Raw genomic sequence first — 22,055 nt, 5'->3', positions numbered from 1 at the left:
TCTGAAGGGATGGCTCTCTTAAGATATAGTAGACAAGAGTAACCAGTCCATCTTGGTTGTGTACACCCTCTCCTTTGTCTCCAATGGATTTTTTCCATTAGCATATAAGCATGAAGGTATTTTCCCCACCAAAACCCTGCAAAAACAAAACAAAATTCTCTCAAAACTTCCTCTCCTTCTAGCTTTCATCCAGTTTCTACTTCTTGAGAGCTGTTTGTGCTATTATTTGCTGTCTCTAATTATTTTCCTTTTTACTCACTCTAAACATAAAGATGGGAAGAAGAGATCCTACCTTTAAGCTCTTACCTCCAGCTTTCTCCCATAACCACTCCTGTCAAGATTGCCAATGGTCGTTATTACTAACCCTATTGTCAGGTCTCTGTTCCTCATCTTTCTTGACCTAACATCATTCTTTGACACATTCTTTTTTCTTTGAAATACTTTTTAAAACATAACTTCTGTTTTTTCTGACATGATTAGTCACCATTGCTGATTTCTTTTCATCTTTTAGATTTACCCAGTTCTACTAACTCCTTGGTGATCTTATCTAGTTTTATGGTTTTAAATACCTTCTGTGTGCTATGACGCCAATTATTTTCATCCATGAGCCTCTTCCCTAGACTCCAAACTCATTTGTCCAATGGCCTAATGGACATTTCTATTTGGATAGGGTTCTCAACCTTAAATTCCACCTCCTATTTCTGAAGTATTCCCTATTCAGTGAATGAAAATTGTATTCTTATGGGTGTTGTAGCCAAGATCTTGGAGTTATCCTGGATTCCTTTCTTTTCTCCTTGTCTCACTTTAACCCATAGGCAAATTATAAAATTGCTGATATCAAAATATGATTTCTTCACTTCCTTTTGCAACAAAACTTCTTAAAAGTTTTGTCTATGTTTTCTTTCATTCTTTCTTTTTTTAATGAATTAACATACAATGATATATTAGATTCAGGTGTACAATATAATGATTCAAAAATTCTATGCATTACTCAGTGCTCATCAAGAGAAATGTGCTGTTGATTCCCTTTATCTTTTTACCCTTTCCCCTACCTACTTCCTTTCTGACAACCACCAGTTTGTTCTCAGTATTTAAGAGTCTCTGTTTTTTTTGTTGTTTGTTTGTTTGTTTGTACCTTCTTTCCGTTTGTTTTGTTTCTTAAATTCCACATATAAGTGAAATCATATGGTATTTGTCTTTCTCTGACTGACTTCACTTAGCATTATACTCTCTAGGTCCATCCATATTGTTGCAAATAACAAGATCTCATTCTTTTTATGGCTTTTTAACATTCCATTATATACATGTAGCATATCTTCTTTATCCATTCATCTATCAACAGACGCTTGGGTTGCTTCCAATCTTGACAATTATAAAAAAGTGCTACAATAAATATAAGGGTGGGTATATCTTTTTAAATTACTGTTTCCTTTTTCTTTGGGTAAATACCCAATAGTGGAATGACTCATTCATATGGTAATTCTATTTTTAATTTTTTGAGGAACCTCCAAACTGTTTTCCATAGTGGCTGCACCAATTTGCATTCCTATCAACAGTGCCCAAAGCTTCATTTTCTCTACATTGTTGCCAACATTTATTATTTTTTATCTTGTTGATTCTAGCCATTTTGACTAGTGTATATCTCACTGTGGTTTTAATTTGTATTTCCCTGATGATTAGTGATATTGAGCATCTTTGCATGTGTCTTTTGGCCATCTGTATGCCTTCTTTGCAAAAATGTATATTCAGGCCCTCTGCTCATTTTTAAATCAGATTATTATTATTATTTTTTTTTGGTGTTGCATTTATATATATTGGATATTTACTCCTTATCAGATATATTATTTGCAAATATATTCCCCCATTCAGTAAGTTGCCTTTTTGTTTTATTAATGTTTAATTCACTGTGTAGAAGCTTTTTATTTTGGTGTAATCCTAATAGTTTAATTTTGCTATTATTTCCCTTTCCATAGGAGACATATCTAGAAAAATGTTGCTATGGCTGATATAAAAGGAATTACTGCCTATGCTTTCTTTTAGGAATTTAATGGTTTCAGGTCTTACACTTAGGTCTTTAAACTACTTTGAGTTTATTCTTGTGTATGGTGTAAGAATGTGGTCCAGTTTTAATTCTGTTGCATGTAGCTGTCCAGTTTTCCCAACACCATTTACTGAAGAGGGTATCTTTTCCCTATTGTGTATTCTTGTCTCCTTTGTTGTAGATTAATTGACTATATATGCATGGGTTTATTTTGGGGGTCCTTATACTGTTCTATTGATCTATGTGTCTACTTCTGTGCTAGTACCATACTGTTTTGATTACTACAGCTTTGTAGTATATCTTGAAATCTGGGAATGTGATACCTGCAGCTTTGTTCTTTCTTTTTCTTTTTTTCTTTTTTTTTTTTTTATATTGCTTTGGTTATTCAGGGTCTTTTATTGTTCCATACAAATTTTAGTATTTCTGTGAAAAAATGCTATTGGCATTTTAATAGGGATTACTTGAAGTCTGTAGATTGCTTTGGATACAATGGACATTTAAACAATATTGGTTCTTCCAATCTATCAACATGGAATATCTTTTCATTTGTTTGTGTCATCTTTAATTTCTTTCATCAGTGTTATAGTTTTCAAAGTACCAGTCTTCACTTCCTTGGATAACTTTAGACTAGGTATTTCATTATTTTTGGTGCGACTATAAGTGGAATTGTTATTTTTAAATTTTTCTTTCCTCTACTTCATTACTATTATATAGAAATGCAACAGATTTCTGTATATTAATTTTGTGTCCTCTGACTATACTGAATTAATTTATCAGTTCTAGTAGTTTTTTGTGGAGTCTTTAGGGTAGTATCTATATAGTATCACGTCATCTGCAAATAGTGGGCTTTACTTCTTTCCTACCAATTTGGTGGCCTTTTATTAATTTTTCTTGTCTGATTTCTGTGGCTAGGAATTCCAGTGCTATTTTAAATAAAAGTAGTGAAAGAGAACATCCTTGTCTTTGGTTCTGATCTTAGAGGAAAGGCTCTCAATTTTCACCATTGAGCTATGGGGTTTTCATGCATGGCCTTTATTATGTTGTCAGATATGTCCCTTCAATACTTACTTTGTTAAGTTTTTTTTATCATGAATGGATGTAGTTCTTTGTCAAATGCTTTTTCTGCACCTATTGAGATGATCATAGGATTTTTATCCTTTGTCTTGTTAATGTGGTATATCACACTGCTTGATGTGCAAATACTGAAACACGGTGCATCCCACTTATTGTGGCAAATGACCTCCTATTTTGAACCCATTTTTGTGAGACTTTAGTCTTTATTATTTTACTAAAATTACTATTGTCAAGGTAACCAATGACCTCCACGTTGCTAAGATCAGTGATAAATTCTCAATCTTCATCACACTTCACGTGTCAGCAGCATTTGACGCAGTTGATTACTTCCTTTTCCTTAGTGAATTTTATTCTTTTGTCTTCCAGGATATCACATTGTCTTGGTTTTCCTTTTAACTAAATGGTTAGTTTTCTTTTGTATCCTTAGTCTTTTTCCTCTTTTCTACAACTTCTTACTATTGAAATGCTCCAGGGCTCAATTTTCCTACTTTTTTCTTCTTTATTTTGTGTTCATATACTTTACATGACATGCAATCTTATGGTTATAAATGAAATTTATATGCCAATAACTTTCCAGTTTATATCTTTATTCTAAACCTCTCTCTTAAAGTGAATCCTCATATATCCAATTGCCTATGCTTAGGGGCTCTATATCCACACATACAGGGGCCCTATAAACCACAGTGAATCCCTGTATTCACTGGGGGTTAAGGCTTCAACATATAAACTTTGGAGGAGTCACAATTCAATCCACATCAGGCAGGTTTCAATTTTAAATAAAATGATCAGGATAAGTCTCATTGAGAAGACACAGTTGAGTGAAGTTTTAAAGGAAATGTGGATTTAGTTATGCCGATATCTAGGGGAGAAGCATGTCAGGTAAAAGGCACAACTAGTGTAAAGGTATTAGAAGCATTATATGTAAGAACATTAGAATATTGGTGAGTCAGGAGCAAAGTGAGCTCTGGGAAAAATGGTAAAGATGAATGGAGAATGATAGAAGACGATAGGACCAAGTCAAATAGGAGTTGGGTTTTCATTCTGAAAGAAATGGATAGACACTGGAAGACTGATATTCTAAGTCTTATCTTTTAATACATTAGTTCAGACTATGTTGAGAATAGGAAGGGGGCACCTGGGTGGCTCAGTTGGTTAAGTGTCTGACTTCAGCTTAGGTCATGATCTCATGGTTCAATGGTTCGTGGGTTTGAGCCCCACATCGGGCTCTGTGCTGACAGCTCAGAGGCTTGAGCCTGTTTTGGATTCTGTGTCCCCCCCCCCCCCTCTCTGCCCTTCTCCTGCTCACACTTTGTCTCTGTCTCTCAAAAATAAATAAATATTGAAAAAAATTTAAAGAGCCTTTAAAAAAATAGGAAGTAATTATACTTAAATGAGGTAACAAGGATGGGGCTCTTATCTGGTAGAATTAGTGTCCTTATAAGAAGAGATTCCAGAGCACTCACTTCTTTTTTTCTCTTCCATGTGAGGACACAGTGAGAAGGCTGCAGCTGCAAGCCAGGAGGAGAGTTCTCACCAAGAATTAAATCAAATTGGCCGGCACCTAGATCTTAGAATTCCCAGGCTTTAGAAATGTGAGAAGAAAAAGTTCTGTTATTTAAACCACCAAGTTTATGGTCTTTTGTTATGGTAGCCTCAGCAGACAAATACACTGCCATAGTGTATTTGCCATAATACTTCTGATCCTCCTTACAATATTTCTTTAATTTTTTTGTTCACTAACTTCTTTGTGTTGTTTCGTTTTTATTTTTTATTTAAATTTTAGTTAGTTAACATATAGTGCAATATTGGTTTCAGGAGTTGAATTCAGTGATTTATCACTTACATGCAACAACCAGTGTCATCACAAGTGCCCTCCTTAGTACCTATCACCTCTCTAGTCCATCCCCCACCCACCTCCCTCCATCAACCATCAATTTCTTCTCTATCAAGAGTCTCTTGTGCTTTGTTTCCTTCTCTTCTTTTCATCACCACTTTCCATATATTCATCAGTTTTGTTTCTTAAATTCCACATATAAGTAAAATCATCTGGTATTTGTTTTTCTCTGACTTATTTTGCTTAGCATAATACACTTTAGCTCTATCCACATTGTTGTAAATGGCAAGATTTCATTCTTTTTGTTGGCTGAATAATCATCCATTGTATATATACCATATCTTCTTTATTCATTTATCAGTCAATGGATATTTGGGCCCTTGCCATAGTTAGGTTATTGTTGATAATGCTGCCATAAACATTGGGGGTGAATGTACCCCTTCATATATGTATTTTTGTATCCTTTGGGTAAATACCTAATAGTGCAGTTGCTGGATCCTTGGGTGGTTCTAATTTTAGTGTTTTGAGGAACCTCCATACTATTCTCCATAGTGGTTGCACCAGTTAGTATTCCCACCAGCAGCACAAGAGAGTTCCCCTTTCTCCACATCCTCACCAACAACTGTTGTTTCTTATGTTGTTCATGTAAGCCATTCTGACAGGTGTCAGGTGGTACTTCATCATGCATTTCATTTGTATTTCCCTGATGATGAGTGATGTTGAGCATCTTTCCATGTGTCTTTTAGCTATATGGATGTCTTCTTTGGAAAATGGTCTATTCATGTCTTCTGCCCCTTTCTTAACTGGGTTGTTTTTGGGTGATGAGATTGACAAGTTCTTTATAGATTTTGAATACTAAACCTTTATCAGATATGTTGTTTACAAATATCTTCTCCCATTCTGTAGGTTGACTTTTAGTTTTATTGATGGTTTCCTTGGCTGCACAGAACCTTTTTATCTTGATAAAGTGCCAATAGTTCATGTTAGCTTTTGTTTCCCTTGCCTTTGGTGATGTGACTGGTGAAGTTGCTGTGGCCTAGGTCAAAGAGGTTTCTGCCTGTGTTCTTCTCTTGGATTTTGATGGTTTCCTGTCTCACATTTAGGTCTTCAATCACTTTGTATTTTTGTGTGTGGTGTAAGAAGGTGGTCCAGTTTCATTCTTATGCATGTCGCTGTCCAGTGTTCCCAACATCATTTGTTGAAGGGACTGTCTTTTGTCCATTGGATATTCTTTCCTGCCTTGTTGAAGATCATTTCACCATACAGTTGTGGGTCCATTTCTGGGTTTTCTATTCCGTTCCATGGTTCCATGTGTCTGCTTTTGTGCCAATACCATACTGTCTTGATGACTATAGATTTGTACTTGTTTATTATGTTCCCTCTTTATTGTTTGTCCTCACCCATGAGAACACAATATCTGCAAGGATATAGCCTAGAATACTACCTGGAAGGTGTTTGACAAATTGAATGAATGAAAGAGGAGTTCAAATTGTCAAGTGTGATAAAATACATTTAATTTCAGTTTTAATCTTGATGTAATTATTTCAGGCTTTACATTAAAAAAGAAAACGAATATAAACTATAAAAATCCTTCTTCCCAAAGGTACATATATTTATATTTTCTTAGAAATAACTATAGGTTTTATTTTTTTTCAATATATGAAATTTATTGTCAAAATGGTTTCCATACAACACCCAGTACTCATCCCAAAAGGTGCCCTCCTCAATACCCATCACCCACCCACCCCTCCCTCCCACACCCCATCAACCCTCAGTTTGTTCTCAGTTTTTAAGAGTCTCTTATGCTTTGGCTCTCTCCCACTCTAACCTCTTTTTTTTTCTTCCCCTCCCCCATGGATTTCTGTTAAGTTTCTCAGGATGCACATAAGAGTGAAACCATATGGTATCTGTCTTTCTCTGTATGGCTTATTTCACTTAGCATCACACTCTCCAGTTCCATCCACGTTGCTACAAAGGGCCATATTTCATTCTTTCTCATTACCCTGTAGTACTCCATTGTGTATATAAACCACAATTTCTTTATCCATTCATCAGTTGATGGACATTTAGGCTCTTTCCATAATTTGGCTATAGTTGAGAGTGCTGCTATAAACATTGGGGTACAAGTGCCCCTATGCATCAGTACTCCTGTATCCCTTGGGTAAATTCCTAGCAGTGCTACTGCTGGGGAATAGGGTAGGTCTATTTTTAATTTTCTGAGGAACCTCCACACTGCTTTCCAGAGCGGCTGCACCAATTTGCATTCCCACCAACAGTGCAAGAGGGTTCCCGTTTCTCCACATCCTCTCCAGCATCTATAGTCTCCTGATTTGTTCATTATGGCCACTCTGACTGGCATGAGGTGATATCTGAGTGTGGTTTTGATTTGTATTTCCCTGATGAGGAGCGACGTTGAGCATCTTTTCATGTGCCTGTTGGCTATCCGGATGTCTTCTTTAGAGAAGTGTCTATTCATGTTTCTGCCCATTTCTTCACTGGGTTATTTGTTTTTCGGGTGTGGAGTTTGGTGAGCTCTGTATAGATTTTGGATACTATCCCTTTGTCTGATATGTCATTTGCAAATATCTTTTCCCATTCCGTTGGTTGCCTTTTAGTTGTGTTGGTTGTTTCTTTTGCTGTGCAGAAGCTTTTTATCTTCATAAGGTCCCAGTAATTCACTTTTGCTTTTAATTCCCTTGCCTTTGGGGATGTGTCGAGTAAGAGATTGCTACGGCTGAGGTCAGAGAGGTCTTTTCCTGGATTCTCCTCTAGGGTTTTGATGGTTTCCTGTCTCACATTCAGGTCCTTTATCCATTTTGAGTTTATTTTTGTGAATGGTGTGAGAAAGTGGTCTAGTTTCAACCTTCTGCATGTTGCTGTCCAGTTCTCCCAGCACCATTTGTTAAAGAGACTGTCTTTTTCCCATTGGATGTTCTTTCCTGCTTTGTCAAAGATGAGTTGGCCATACGTTTGTGGGTTTAGTTCTGGGGTTTCTATTCTATTCTATTGGTCTATGTGTCTGTTTTTGTGCCAATACCATGCTGTCTTGATGATGACAGCTTTGTAGTAGAGGCTAAAGTCTGGGATTGTGATGCCTCCTGCTTTGGTCTTCTTCTTCAAAATTACTTTGGCTATTCGGGGCCTTTTGTGTTTCCATATGAATTTTAGGGTTGCTTGTTCTAGTTTCAAGAAGAATGCTGGTGCAATTTTGATTGGGATTGCATTGAATGTGTAGATAGCTTTAGGTAGTATTGACATTTTGACAATATTTATTCTTCCATTCCATGAGCACGGAATGTCTTTCCATTTCTTTCTATCTTCTTCAATTACCTTCATAAGCTTTCTATAGTTTTTAGCATACAGATCTTTTACATCTTTGGTTAGATTTATTCTTAGGTATTTTATGCTTCTTAATGCAATTGTGAATGGGATCAGTTTCTTTATTTGTCTTTCTGTTGCTTCATTGTTAGTGTATAAGAATGCAACTGATTTCTGTACATTGATTTTGTATCCTGCAACTTTGCTGAATTCATGTATCAGTTCTAGCAGACTTTTGGTGGAGTCTATTGGATTTTCCATGTATAGTACCATGTCATCTGCAAAAAGCAAAAGCTTGACTTCATCTTTGCCAATTTTGATGCCTTTGATTTCTTTTTGTTGTCTGATTGTTGATGCTAGCACTTCCAACACTATGTTAAACAACAGCGGTGAGAGTGGGCATCCCTGTCGTGTTCCTGATCTCAGGGAAAAAGCTCTCAGTTTTTCCCCGTTGAGGATGATGTTAGTGTGGGCTTTTCATAAATTGCTTTTATGATCTTTAAGTATGTTCCTTCTATCCTGACTTTCTCAAGGGTTTTTATTAAGAAAGGGTGCTGAATTTTATCAAAGGCCTTTTCTGCATCGATTGACAGGATCATATGGTTCTTTTCTTTTATTAATGTAATGTATCACGTTGATTGATTTGCGAATGTTGAACCAGCCCTGCATCTCAGGAATGAATCCCACTTGATCATGGTGAATAATTCTTTTTATATGCCATTGAATTCGATTTGCTAGTATCTTATTGAGAAATTTTGCATCCATATTCATCAGGGATATTGGCCTATAGTTCTCTTTTTTTACTGGGTTTCTGTCTGGTTTGGGAATCAAAGTAATACTGGCTTCATAGAATGAGTCTGGAAGTTTTCCTTCCCTTTCTATTTTTTGGACTAGCTTGAGAAGGATCGGTATTATCTCTGCCAAACATCTGGTAGAACTCCCCTGGGAAGTCATGTGGTCCTGGATTCTTATTTGTTGGGAGATTTTTGATAACCGATTCAATTTCTTCGCTGGTTATGGGTCTGTTCAAGCTGTCTATTTCCTCCTGATTGAGTTTTGGAAGAGTGTGGGTGTTTAGGAACTTGTCCATTTCTTCCAGGTTGTCCAATTTATTGGCATATAATTTTTCATAGTATTCCCTGATAATTGTTTGTATCTCTGAGGGATTGGTTGTGATAATTCTATTTTCATTCATGATTTTATCTATTTGGGTCATCTCCCTTTTCTTTTTGAGAAGCCTGGCTAGAGGTTTGTCAATTTTGTTTATTTTTTCAAGAAACCAACTCTTGGTTTCGTTGATCTGCTCTACAGTTTTTTTAGATTTTATACTGTTTATTTCTGCTCTGATCTTTATGATTTCTCTTCTTCTGCTGGGTTTAGGCTGCCTTTGCTGTTCTGCTTCTATTTCCTTTAGGTGTGCTGTTAGATTTTGTATTTGGGATTTTTCTTGTTTCTTGAGATAGGCCTGGATTGCAATGTATTTTCCCCTCAGGACTGCCTTCGCTGCATCCCAAAGCGTTTGGATTGTTGTATTTTCATTTTCGTTTGTTTCCATATATTTTTTAATTTCTTCTCTAATTGCCTGGTTGACCCACTCATTTGTTAGTAGGGTGTTCTTTAACCTCCATGCTTTTGGAGGTTTTCCAGACTTTTTCCTGTGGTTGATTTCAAGCTTCATAGCATTGTGGTCTGAAAGTATGCATGATATAATTTCAATTCTTGTATACTTATGAAGGGCTGTTTTGTGACCCAGTATATGATCTATGTTGGAGAATGTTCCATGTGCACTCGAGAAGAAAGTATATTCTGTTGCTTTGGGATGCAGAGTTCTAAATATATCTGTCAAGTCCATCTGATCCAATGTATCCCTCAGGGCCCTTGTTTCTTTATTGACCGTGTGTCTAGATGATCTATCCATTTCTGTAAGTGGAGTGTTAAAGTCCCCTGCTATTACCACATTCTTATCAATAAGGTTGCTTATGTTTGTGAGTAATTGTTTTATATATTTTGGGGCTCCCGTATTTGGCGCATAGACATTTTTAACTGTTAGCTCTTCCTGATAGATAGACCCTGTAATGAGTATATAATGCCCTTCTTCATCTCTGGTTACATCCTTTAATTTAAAGTCTAGTTTGTCTGATATAAGTATGGCTACTTCAGCTTTCTTTTGGCTTCCAGTAGCATGATAAATAGTTTTCCATCCCCTCACTCTCAATCTGAAGGTGTCCTCAGGTCTAAAATGAGTCTCTTGTAGACAGCAAATAGATGGGTCTTGTTTTTTTATCCATTCTGATACCCTATGTCTTTTGGTTGGCACATTTAGTCCATTTACATTCAGTGTTATTATAGAAAGATACGGGTTTAGAGTCTTTGTGATGTCTGTATGTTTTATGCTTGTAGTGATGTCTCTGGTACTTTTTCTCACACGATTCCCCTTAGGATCTCTTGTAGGGCTGGTTTAGTGGTGACGAATTCCTTCAGTTTTTGTTTGTTTGGGAAGACCTTTATCTCTCCTTCTGTTCTAAATGACAGACTTGCTGGATAAAGGATTCTCAGCTGCATATTTTTTCTGTTCATCACATTGAAGATCTCCTGCCATGCCTTTCTGGCCTGCCAAGTTTCAAAAGAGAGATCAGTCACGAGTCTTATAGGTCTCCCTTTATATGTTAGGGCATGTTTTTCCTTTGCTGCTTTCAGAATTTTCTCTTTATCCTTGTATTTTGCCAGTTTCACTATGATATGTCGTGCAGAAGATCGATTCAAGTTACATCTGAAAGGAATTCTCTGTGTCTCTTGGATTTCAATGCCTTTTTCCTTCCCCAGTTCAGGGAAGTTCTCAGCTATTATTTCTTCAAGTACACCTTCAGCACCTTTCCCTCTCTCTTCCTCCTCTGGGATAGTAATTATGCGTATATTGTTTCTTTTTAGTGTATCACTTAGCTTTCTAATTTTCCCCTCATATTCCTGGATTTTTAAATCTCTCTTTTTCTCAGCTTCCTCTTTTTCCATAATTTTATCTTCTAGTTCACCTATTCTCTCCTCCCACTCTTCAATCCGAGCCGTGGTCGTTTCCATTTTATTTTGCAGCTCGTTTATAGCATTTTTCAGCTCCTCGTGACTGTTCCTTAGTCCCTTGATCTCTGTAGCAAGAGATTCTCTGCTGTCCTCTATACTGTTTTCAAGCCCAGCGATTAATTTTATGACTATTATTCTAAATTCACTTTCTGTTATATAATTTAAATCCTTTTTGATCAGTTCATTAGCTGTTGTTATTTCCTGGAGATTCTTCTGAGGGGAATTCTTCCGTTTGGTCATTTTGGATAGTCCCTGGAATGGTGAGGACCTGCAGCGCACTTCCCCTGTGCTGTGGTGTATAACTGGAGTTGGTGGGTGGGGCCGCAGTCAGCCCTGATATCTGCCCCCAGCCCACCACTGGGGCCACAGTCAGACTGGTGTGTGCCTTCTCTTCCCCTCTTCTAGTGGGATTCACTGTGGGGTGGCGTGGCCCATCTGGGCTACTTGCACACTGCCAGGCTTGTGGTGCTGGGGATCTGGCATATTAGCTGGGGTGGGTAGGCAAGGTGCACGGGGGCAGGAGGGGCAGGCTTAGCTTGCTTCTCCTTAGGTGATCCACTTCAGGAGGGGCCCTATGGCAGCTGGAGGGAGTCAGACCCGCTGCTGGAGGGGTGGCTCCCCAGAAGCACAGCATTGGGTGTTTGCGCAGAGCAAGCAAGTTCCCTGGCATGAACCGGTTCCCTTTGGGATTTTGGCTGGGGGATGGGCGAGGGAGATGGTGCTGGCTAGCGCCTTTGTTCCCTGCCAAACTGAGCTCTGTCCTCCCGGGGCTCAGCAACTCTCCCTCCCTTTGTCCTCCAGCCTTACCGCTTTCTGAGCAGGTTAACTTATGACCTCCCAGATGCTAACTTCAGCTTGCTGTCGGAACACACTCTGTCTGGCCCGTCCGCTTTTGCAAGCCAGAGTCAGGGGCTCTGCTTGGCCGGCGGGTCACCCCTCCGGCCCGGCTCCCTCCCGCCAGTCTGTGGAGCGTGCACCGCCTCGCTGCCCTTCCTATCCTCTTTCGTGGGCCTCTCTTCTGTGCTTGGCTCTGGAGACTCTGTTCTGCTAATCCTCTGGTGGTTTTCTGGGTTATTTAGGCAGGTGTACTTGGAATCTAAGTGATCAGCAGGAAGCGCAGTGAGCCCAGTGTCCTCCTATGCTGCCATCTTCTAACTATAGGTTTTAAAGTCTCTCCCTCACCCTATATTCTAAATCTAATCCCTCTTTAAAAATTAAATAAAAATATTTATAAATTCCAATTTTTTGCTACTTGTAAGTAGTATATACTGAAGATATTAATATTTTTGATGAAATAACATTTTATGAAATAAATTAAAAACAAACTTTTATAAAATTAGGATTTTTTTTCAAGTGCAATATTGTGGAGATAAAAGATAGTGGTGAATGTATGCTAAAATAAATATTTTTAAAACCTTGAAGGTACTTGTTATAAAGATTTTTTTTTTCTGGAAGTATGGGAACAAGATATTTTCAAAGAGAATATCTGCTTCAGTGAGAATATAGTGATTAAAAATGATTAAAAAGTGACTAAAAATAGTGAAGAACCCCATATTGATTCAGGGAGAGAAGCTTGTTAAAATGACTTTGTTTGTAAAAGAATTGCATCCTAGAATTTAATTACATAATTTAATAAGGTAAATAAGTCTGTCTTGTTGACAAATTTACTCAACCAATCAATCAGTGGAAAATATATGCAGAAAGAATAGTTAAGAAACATGTGTGAATTAAGTAAACAATGACCAATACATTCTATGATTATAGGTGATTTTGTTATTCCTAAAAGGACACAATAAAATAGTAAACTGGGTAATACTATTCAATAACATAAAGAAAAAATCAGGTTTCCACATCAAAAACCATTTATTTTAACAGAAAAGGGGTCTGCAAGTGAAATTGTCTATATCCTATGGCTATTTTCATACTTCCTTCAAAATGAATGAATTGGTCACATTCACAGTCACATTTGAGTCTGATTGTTGAACAGGCAATATTAATAAGTAAATTTTAAGTATCATTAGTTAGAATGTCCATATGCATGCAACTCATCACTTGTCAAAAATAAGTAATTCACTATTTTGTGTATAAAGAATCTTAGGTAATTTTTAAATTCTCACTTATTAACTGCATTAACTTTATCAGAGAATTTCAAATGCCAGCTCCATTTCTTCTTTCTAATAGATATTTCTGCATTAGAGTTTATCTGTACTGAAGTTGATTTAGATGAAAAGCAACTATCAAAACAAAAGGTCCACTGGCCTTTTGGGTCCACTGGGAACTAATGTGATTCCAAAGGGACTTCTTTCCTTATTATAGGCATGAAAAAAAGTTGTGTTCAGATTTATCTGGGGACTAAAACCATTTAAAATTGTACTTTAGAGCAGGTAAAAGTTGAGTAATCCTCCTGGGCATGCTTGCCTTGAGGATGGCATGGAGAAATGGAGAAATGAGTGACCTCATTAGATAAGGAGTCATCTTGCTAGAATCTTATTACTTATCTATTACTCTAAATAATTACTCTAGAAAATAATCTATTAGACTCTATTACTTAGAGTCTTATCAAGAGCAAATAAAATTGATCATTTATAGAAATATATATCTGAGAGATATGTATTTCCTTATAATTATTGTACAAACATAAATTTCTTAATGAGTACTTGCTGAACTGAATTTTAAAAGAACTCTCAACTTAAAAATGTTCCAGTGCTCAAGTTAAATTAGAAATATTACAATGCAACTTTATAGGAGAGACTTTTCAAACAAGTAACCCCCCAAAATAACATTTAGTCCAAATGCCTAAGCCCTACACACACATGCACATGCAACACACACACACACACACACACACACACACACACACAATCTCTCTTTCATTTTCCCTTTGCCAAAAAATTCTACATTTTATATATGTATCTATATACACACATACATACACTTTTATTCTTTCTATCTATCAAACAACAAAAATAAAAGCAGGTGAATCAAGATGTGAGAAATCAAGATACGAGTGACTAGGAAACTGGTTGTAATAGGAGGAAGATTAGATGTCCTGGATTGCCATGTCATGTGTTAAGGTAAGAAGGACAAAAACATGGGCATGGAATGAACAAGAAAACATTTGTATGTATTGCAATGTGCTCATAAGGAAAATGTCCCATGAAGTATGGGCAGTGTGGCAAGAGTGGGCATGTAGCATAGCTACAGGCAGGAAAATGCGCATGGTGAGTGCACAACACCATATCTAAGGTGAATCCATTTCCTGGCTGCAAAGCAAAAAGTTTGTGCTGTCACACAAATGAAAACATAAAGCACTGTGGCAGAGGTTATAAGTTTTCTTGAATAAACCTGTTCATGTGGCTTGACTTTGTGATTTTTCCAGAATTATCTGTTGAACCTAGAGATTCCCCAAATTTTTGTTTGTGTATTTATTTATTTATTTATTTATTTAGAGAGAGACATAGACAGCGTGAGCTGGGGAGCAGCAGAGAGAGAGAAAGAGAGAGAGGGAGAGAGAGAGAGAGGGAGAATCCCAAGCAGACTCATTGTCAGCACAGAGCCCAATGCGGGGCTCAAACTCACAAAACCATGAGAACGTGACTTGAGCTGAACCGAGAGATGCTTAACTGACTGATCCACCCAGGAACCCCAAGTCCCACAGTTTCTTGAATCTATAGAGCTATCACAGGGTTGACATGGAGCCAGAAATGAAGCTAATACCCATCATTATATATGTTACAAATTAATCTGTATATACGTATAGTACATTATAATGATAAATTCTATAAGTTAATGTAGGAAACTAATATTTAAAAAAAGCTAATAGTATTTTGCATACAGATGAGTATACTTCCTCTCTCCCAAATTGTAAATTTTTATACAAAAATAAATTTCTGTTTAAACTTAATTTATTTAAGCAGCAAAATGGACCACTCTACTTCTGTAACATTCTGGTTAACTGAGTTTCATGTTTACTGCGCTCAGAAATTTTACTTTTATATTTTACTTCTAAACAGAGTAAATTTTATATTTATATATAAAATAAAACAAAATCACAAATCCTTACTCAGGATGGGCAACTACTTCTGAAGATTGTATTTTATATATATTATATACTTTTAAATACTAATATGCTATATAAGTTTCTAATAACTATCAAGTGATTATAATTTCACATATGCCTGCAGACTGCCACATTTGGGGAGATAGGAGTGTGGCTACAACATTAAAAGCAAACTATCAGGGAAGAAAATGACTTTAAAAATAGGGCAATTATTACACAAGCATGTTTAAAGTAAAGATTAAAATGCCACATTATTTTAAATAATGTAATTTTATATTAGATTTTCCTTTTGGAAACGAAACACATATAAAATAAAAGGAAATAAAACAGGTGTGTGACTATAAATAGGTAGCACAAGGAACTAGAATAATGGAAAAATTCTATATGTGATTGTCTTGGTGGTGTGAGTCTATAAAATAATATCTCATAAAATTTTATGGGACTGCACACCAAAAATTTGTATATAAAAACTGGTGAAATATAAATAGTCTGTAGCTCAGTTAATAACATTGTACCAATGTTAATTTTCTGATTTGAGAATTGTACCATTGTTGTGTAAAATGTTATAACTAGGGAGAGCTGAGGAATGGGTCCATAGGAAATCTTTGTACTATTTCTACAATATCCATTTGAATCTAAAGTTATTTCAATAAACAAACAAATATAAATGATATGGTTTCTTCTTGGAAATTGGAAAAGAAAGCAAGTTAGCTTTATAAAAGGAGGTAAACAATGGTTAGTATTGTAATAAATAACAGTTGCCAGAATCCAAAATGATCCTACTGAGATTGCTAGCTTATGACATAAGAAGCTACTCAGGTTGCCTCTGATGTTGTTTTAGAGATTCTTACTTGTTTTTACTGTTTGCCAGCCCAGCGAAAATGGGCTGCGAGCCTGCAGGTTGTAGGAGGAGATTGGACTGTGGTTATCAGATGCAGGACTCCAGGAGAGTGTGGCTGTGTTTTCCGTGATGTCTTCAACAATCACTATCCCTGGTGGGCCTGGGGGACCTATAGACAAAAGGGAATGGATACATTTAAGTACAAGCCATGAAGAGGAGCTGTTGGAAAATGTATTTCCAATAAAGATCCAATCAAACTATTTAACCATCCTGATGAAATACATATTTAGTAATGAAAATTGACAGTAAAGAGAAAAGAGATGCAGTTTCCATGATTTCTACGATAACTGAATTATAGATTTGACTTTTTCCCCTAACATTTTGTGCTTGGAAGAAACTACCCATTAGCATTATATTGTACAGGAAAAGAAACAAAAAGAGAAACACACACAAGAATATGAATGTCAATATCAACTATGACTGTTGAAATATATCACAGTTTACAGAGGCAACAATAGAGTGAAAGGCAATCAGAAACCTTTGTTCTGAAAGGTATCAGAAACAAAAATGATCCCATTAATACTAAAACTCTATAGGTTTATTGGTCTAATTTTACATTCTGGAAACCTGCAGTGTACACATACTGTGATGTAACTCTCAGGTAGCTTAAACTTTAACAAGGGAGATATAAAAAGCTCTGAAATAATGATAGTTTAGGCCAGAGAAGGGTATACCCTAGAAGTTAGGCATGGAAAATTTTTGTGAGAGGTTAAAAAGGAAGGTGTGATCTGGTGGTGGTGGTGATGATGATGATGATGATGACGATGATTTTGAGCGAGGGTGGGAAAGTGGTGAATTAGAGAAGATTATTTTCCTTATCATCATGAAAAATTGGCGTAGAATAGTGATAATCTATGTGCACATAGACTCTACCTTCAAGAAACAACTGTGATATTATAGAAGAAATATACCTTTGTACTATCACTTCTAAAATAGTGTTATCTAATAACATTTAAAGATCTGTAGAGTGTTTATAAACACTCTATTTTATTGGTTTATTTTAGTGGCTGAAAAGCATGCTACGTTTTTTATTAATATTTTTCTATTCCCTCATATGGACAATTCAGGCTGTAAGGATATTTTATTTTCAATGAAAAAAAAATAAAAACCTCTCTTAAGTATTTTAAGTTATTTTCTGAATTAGTCCTACAGTACCATTCTGGCTTCACTTGATTCCCTAGTCCACCTTGATGTCATTGTCATTCACACCAGGCATCTTTGATGACAAACCAAATTTATAAATTCTTAAATCTGAATGGGATCTCTTAACTACTTTCTTTGGCTCTGGTCCTGGATTTCTAGTCTAACTTTGCTGAATCAGATTTGGTGATTACAACATCTGATCAGGAGGGCCTGACCTAGTCTGTAAGGAGCTAAGAAATAGTGGAGGGATGGAGAAATGGAGGCAGTTAGTAAAGACCTCTGGGTAGAGAATTTTGAGGAAGGAACAAGGAGATGGAAAAAGAATTTTAAAAACCTCATGAAACAAATGACATTTTCAGGAAACAAGAAGTGAAAATTTTTATCAATTGATTCCATTCAGATTTAGGAATTTATAAATTTGGTTTTGTTCATCATCGAAGATGCCAATGGTGTGAATAGCCATGGTGTCAAGGTTGGCTAGGGAGTCAAGTAAAGCCAGAAAGGTGCTGATAGACTAGAATAAAAGAAAGGAATCAAGGAAATCACATTATTATGATGGAAAGATATAAGAATTGGAATTTGTTAAGAGAATATTCCAGTAGGATACTTTTACTTTTGAATGAGAATTTGTGTTTATCTGAAGGGGAGTGGGGAATATGGTTATTAAGGCTGACAAGGTCAGCCTTATGTAAGAAGGGCTTATGGAAGAATATGTTTGATGTGTCATCCGTATGACTGTGCAAAGCATTAAAACAGTGGCTAAAGATGAGATGAGGTAAATAAATGAGGTCCAGGTGCTGAAGAAGATGTGTAACAAGTTGTTAGTCTGGTGACACGAATATAGAAGAGCAACTATAATGATGATAACATAATAATGATAAGAATATTAACAGTAATAATATTACTAATAGCTACCATATCCACATGTCACTGTATTAAGGCCCTGTACTAAGTATTTTTCAAACATTAACTTGTTCATTTATTTCTATGTCACTGTGAGATTAGCATTATTCTTATTTCATAGAGGTTATAATGAAATCTCAGACATTGGTTAGTCAATAAATAAATAAGTTTCTTAGTCAATAAATCTTATTATATGTTACGTGTTATGGTAGGCAGTGTGTATCAGAAGATCCATTCTTATGAGGAGAAGTTTTTTCTCAAGTCATTCTGTTAGTGAATGGCACAGCTAAGATATGAATTTGGATCTGATTTTAATGCCTTATTTGTTCAAATAAGCAAGGAGTACACAGATCCTTTCTCCTTTCACTGTTAATATAGAAAGTAGTTTTAACTGAAGGAAGGGAAGACAGAGAAAAAGTGTATGTTAAGGAAAAGCACATTTAAATTATGTGGTAGATATATAGATGGAATTTGAAGAAAGCATTTAGGACTTTGTGGCAGTCTGTGTATAAGACGGACACCATCACTTCTTTTTCCTGTACATGCAGGCCATTCCCTCTTTGAAAGGTGGAGCCTATTCTTTCACCTTCCTCAATCTGGGCTGGCTTGTCAGTATCTGACCCAAAAGACAATGGTAGAAGTAACACTACATGAGTTTTGAGGAGGCCTTTATGAGTATTAATGCTCTAGAAAATGTTTAAGTTAGTTTTCTTAAAGAAAGGTATATTTCTTTTAACAATAGGTAATATTTATTCTAAATAATTTTAAAAAATTCAGCTAGAACAAAAAGGAATTTACAACATAATTAATAAATACCCAAGTATTTTTCTCTATGTGTGGCTATTTTCCCAATATAGGCCTTAGCAAAATAATCAGTGAAAGTGAATAAGATTCATGTATTCAGGACACTCACTGTGTGCAATTATTTATAATACAAACCATTGTAAAGAAGTAATTGTCCAATAATCATGTAATATTTAAATCATTAAATTTTATGATAAAATATTAGGTAGCCATTAAACTGCCTAATATTTAAGATTATTTACTGATGTGGGAAATGTTCACATTATAATAAGTGAAAAAAATAGAATACAAAATTATATGTAACTCTAAGTGTATAGTTACTTCCCAAATACATAATGAAAAGACTGGAAAGAAATGCATTAAAGTATGTATGGTGTTTATTGCTTGGGAATGAGGATGTAGATGATTTAAATTTTATTCTTTACTTGTTTGGATTTTCTGATTCTGCACAACAAGCAAGTAAAATTATTTTTTAAAGTCATTATTTTAATTTCTTTTTACATTTATTTATTTTTTGAGAGACATAGAGCACAAGTTGGGGAGGGGCAGAGAGAGAAGGAGACACAGAATCCGAAGCAGGCTCCAAGCTGTCAGCATAGAGCCTGACGTGGGGCTTGCACTCACAAACTGTGAGATCGTGACCTGAGCCGAAGTCAGACGCTTAACTGACTGAGCCACCCAGGCACCCCAAAGTCATTACTTTAAAGAAAGCTTCCAATGTTGTATGTATGTTCTATTGTAAGTATATATTATTTAACCAAACATTTATCTGACATTGTGCATAAAGCATTGTGCTGAGTGGTGAGAGATGAGTGGGGCAAATGCCTTATAGGAGGACAAGATAGGGTTTCAGCTCTAGATACGTTAAAATTCTGTGGCAGAGACAGATCTTTTACAAAAAACAAATGCCAGATAATGATAATGTTATGTTCAAGTGTCTGGGGAGTATATTTTACATCTCATTATAGCAGATCTTAAGTTGGCTATAATTATTTTTCTATAATTTCCACTGGACTAAATATTCAACATAGTACTTGTCATTTATTAGGCCCCCAATAAATATTTTTACAATGAGAGATGAAAGATAGAAAAAGAAGGTAAGAAAGGACAGAGGAGTTGTGTTCTGAATTTGGAATATTGTGTAATAATTAATAAGTAAAAGAATGTTTTAAAATTAAGTCATTACCATATAAGACAAAGATTCAATATAATATAGTAACTTCTTTTTTTGTTAAATTAAAATATACTTAGCAGTTTTTTTTTCAGTTGAATAAAATGGTAATAAAAATGAGATAATAGCTCCATGAAAGCAAATAAGCATTTTTGAATAATTCAATAAATTACTAAAGCCTATTAAAGCCTGTGGACAGATAATTTTTATAAATCCATATAAATTTAAATATTTTTATAAATATATTACTGTAAAAATATTCTGAAAAATTAGTGATGTGATTTACCTTTTATGACAGGTTAAATATAATTTTCAACCATAATACAAATGAAAATAAGATTTATGGTTATTATATTAGTACTGGCTTATTAATGCTTCATCTACAGAAAAATATACATTTTTAGACATTATATACTGAATGCTGTAATCAGCTTCCTGTCTATATTGAGGAGTGAATTACATTAAAATTATATTAATTAATTATATTATATTAATTATATAATTATATTATATATTATTATATTATATATTATATATATTATTATAATATATATATTAATTATATTAATTAATTATATTAATACAATCAATACCTTTGTTTTTAAGGCCTGTTAATAATGGTGATATTTTTGCTCTTTTTTGACATTTTTGTTAGAGAGTAAATTTTCTCTTCAAAGGCTTTTACTGCTAATCTGCTTTATACATCTTTGAAAATAGATTAATAAGAAATAAATATCTCACAGATGACAAATGTGTGATAGCAACTAGTGTCTGAATGTTATACAAATGCCTCTCATTTAACAGAAGTCAATATTAACTTTTTACTTAGCTGTAATAATTCAGTATATGATTGGCAGGAATCTGGAAATTCCCCCTCATCCCCCAACAATGCCATTATATAGGGTCACTAAAATAAATATTTTATTTGAAAATAGATAATTTAGAAAAATGGACAGAGTCTCTTCATTTTTTCTTAGTGAGGACTGCTGAGCAAATGACAAAACACAAAGTCCCCTGGCAGAAGCCATGTTCTCATGAATTTAATTTATCCTCAATCAAAGTCTCCCTAGGACTGTTGTTAGGTTGCTATCAGATCAACTCATTTTGTTGGCCTAATATTCAGTTAGACAGTTTTCTTCTCTTGAGAAGACAGTGACTTTTAAAGCTGAAAAACAAATAAAACATACCTCTTTGTAACCTCTAAAGCTGTTATCGTTATGCTGGGAACAAGGATCTAAGACTTCATGTGGTAGTTAAGTAATAGTATACAGCCTTGGAATTTTTAAATTAACTTCAGTGATCTCATTCAACTCTTATTTTTCAGATGAGGAAGGAGTACTTGAAACAGGAAAACTCCTCAAGAAAAAAAAAAAAGGACACAAAGAGTCTTCCTGCTTTGGGGAAAAAGGTAGGAACATGGTTCAGCTTTACTTTCAACAACCAGAGGACTGGTATTTCCTGTTCAAAGTAAATTATAACAAAATAATGTGGTAATAAGTAGGAAATGACTTCTTGTGAAGTCATTACCCATTCTCCTTGCAGACAACAACTGGTGGATCCAGGCTGAGTTCTTGTCATGTGATTGTCCAACCTCTTTTGAGGAAAAATTCTTAAAAAAATATCCCCTAACTGCCACTGACTCCCCATGTCAATCATTTTTTCCTGACCCTTTCTTACATAGATAGCATTACTTTCTCTGCCTGAATCTGACACCTACTGATTCAACAAATA

At 35.4% G+C, this 22,055-nt stretch overlaps 1 protein-coding gene across 2 annotated transcripts in view; it reads right to left on the bottom strand.

The window, feature by feature from the left end:
* CNTN5 (contactin 5) overlaps nt 1–22,055 on the bottom strand; it is a 1,357,742-nt gene that overhangs the window by 81,058 nt on the left and 1,254,629 nt on the right. For both annotated transcript variants that reach the window (XM_053900236.1, XM_053900234.1), the window contains one exon: nt 16,254–16,412. In XM_053900236.1, the coding sequence (XP_053756211.1) occupies nt 16,254–16,412 (159 nt within the window). The remainder of the gene's footprint in view (nt 1–16,253; nt 16,413–22,055) is intronic.

This window comes from Panthera pardus, unplaced genomic scaffold (genome assembly GCF_024362965.1).
Source record: "Panthera pardus isolate Hobbes unplaced genomic scaffold, ASM2436296v1 HiC_scaffold_12, whole genome shotgun sequence".
Lineage (NCBI taxonomy): Eukaryota > Metazoa > Chordata > Mammalia > Carnivora > Felidae > Panthera > Panthera pardus.
The sequence above is the reverse complement of the archived record's forward strand: the minus strand, read 5'-3'. Positions and strand labels throughout refer to the sequence as shown.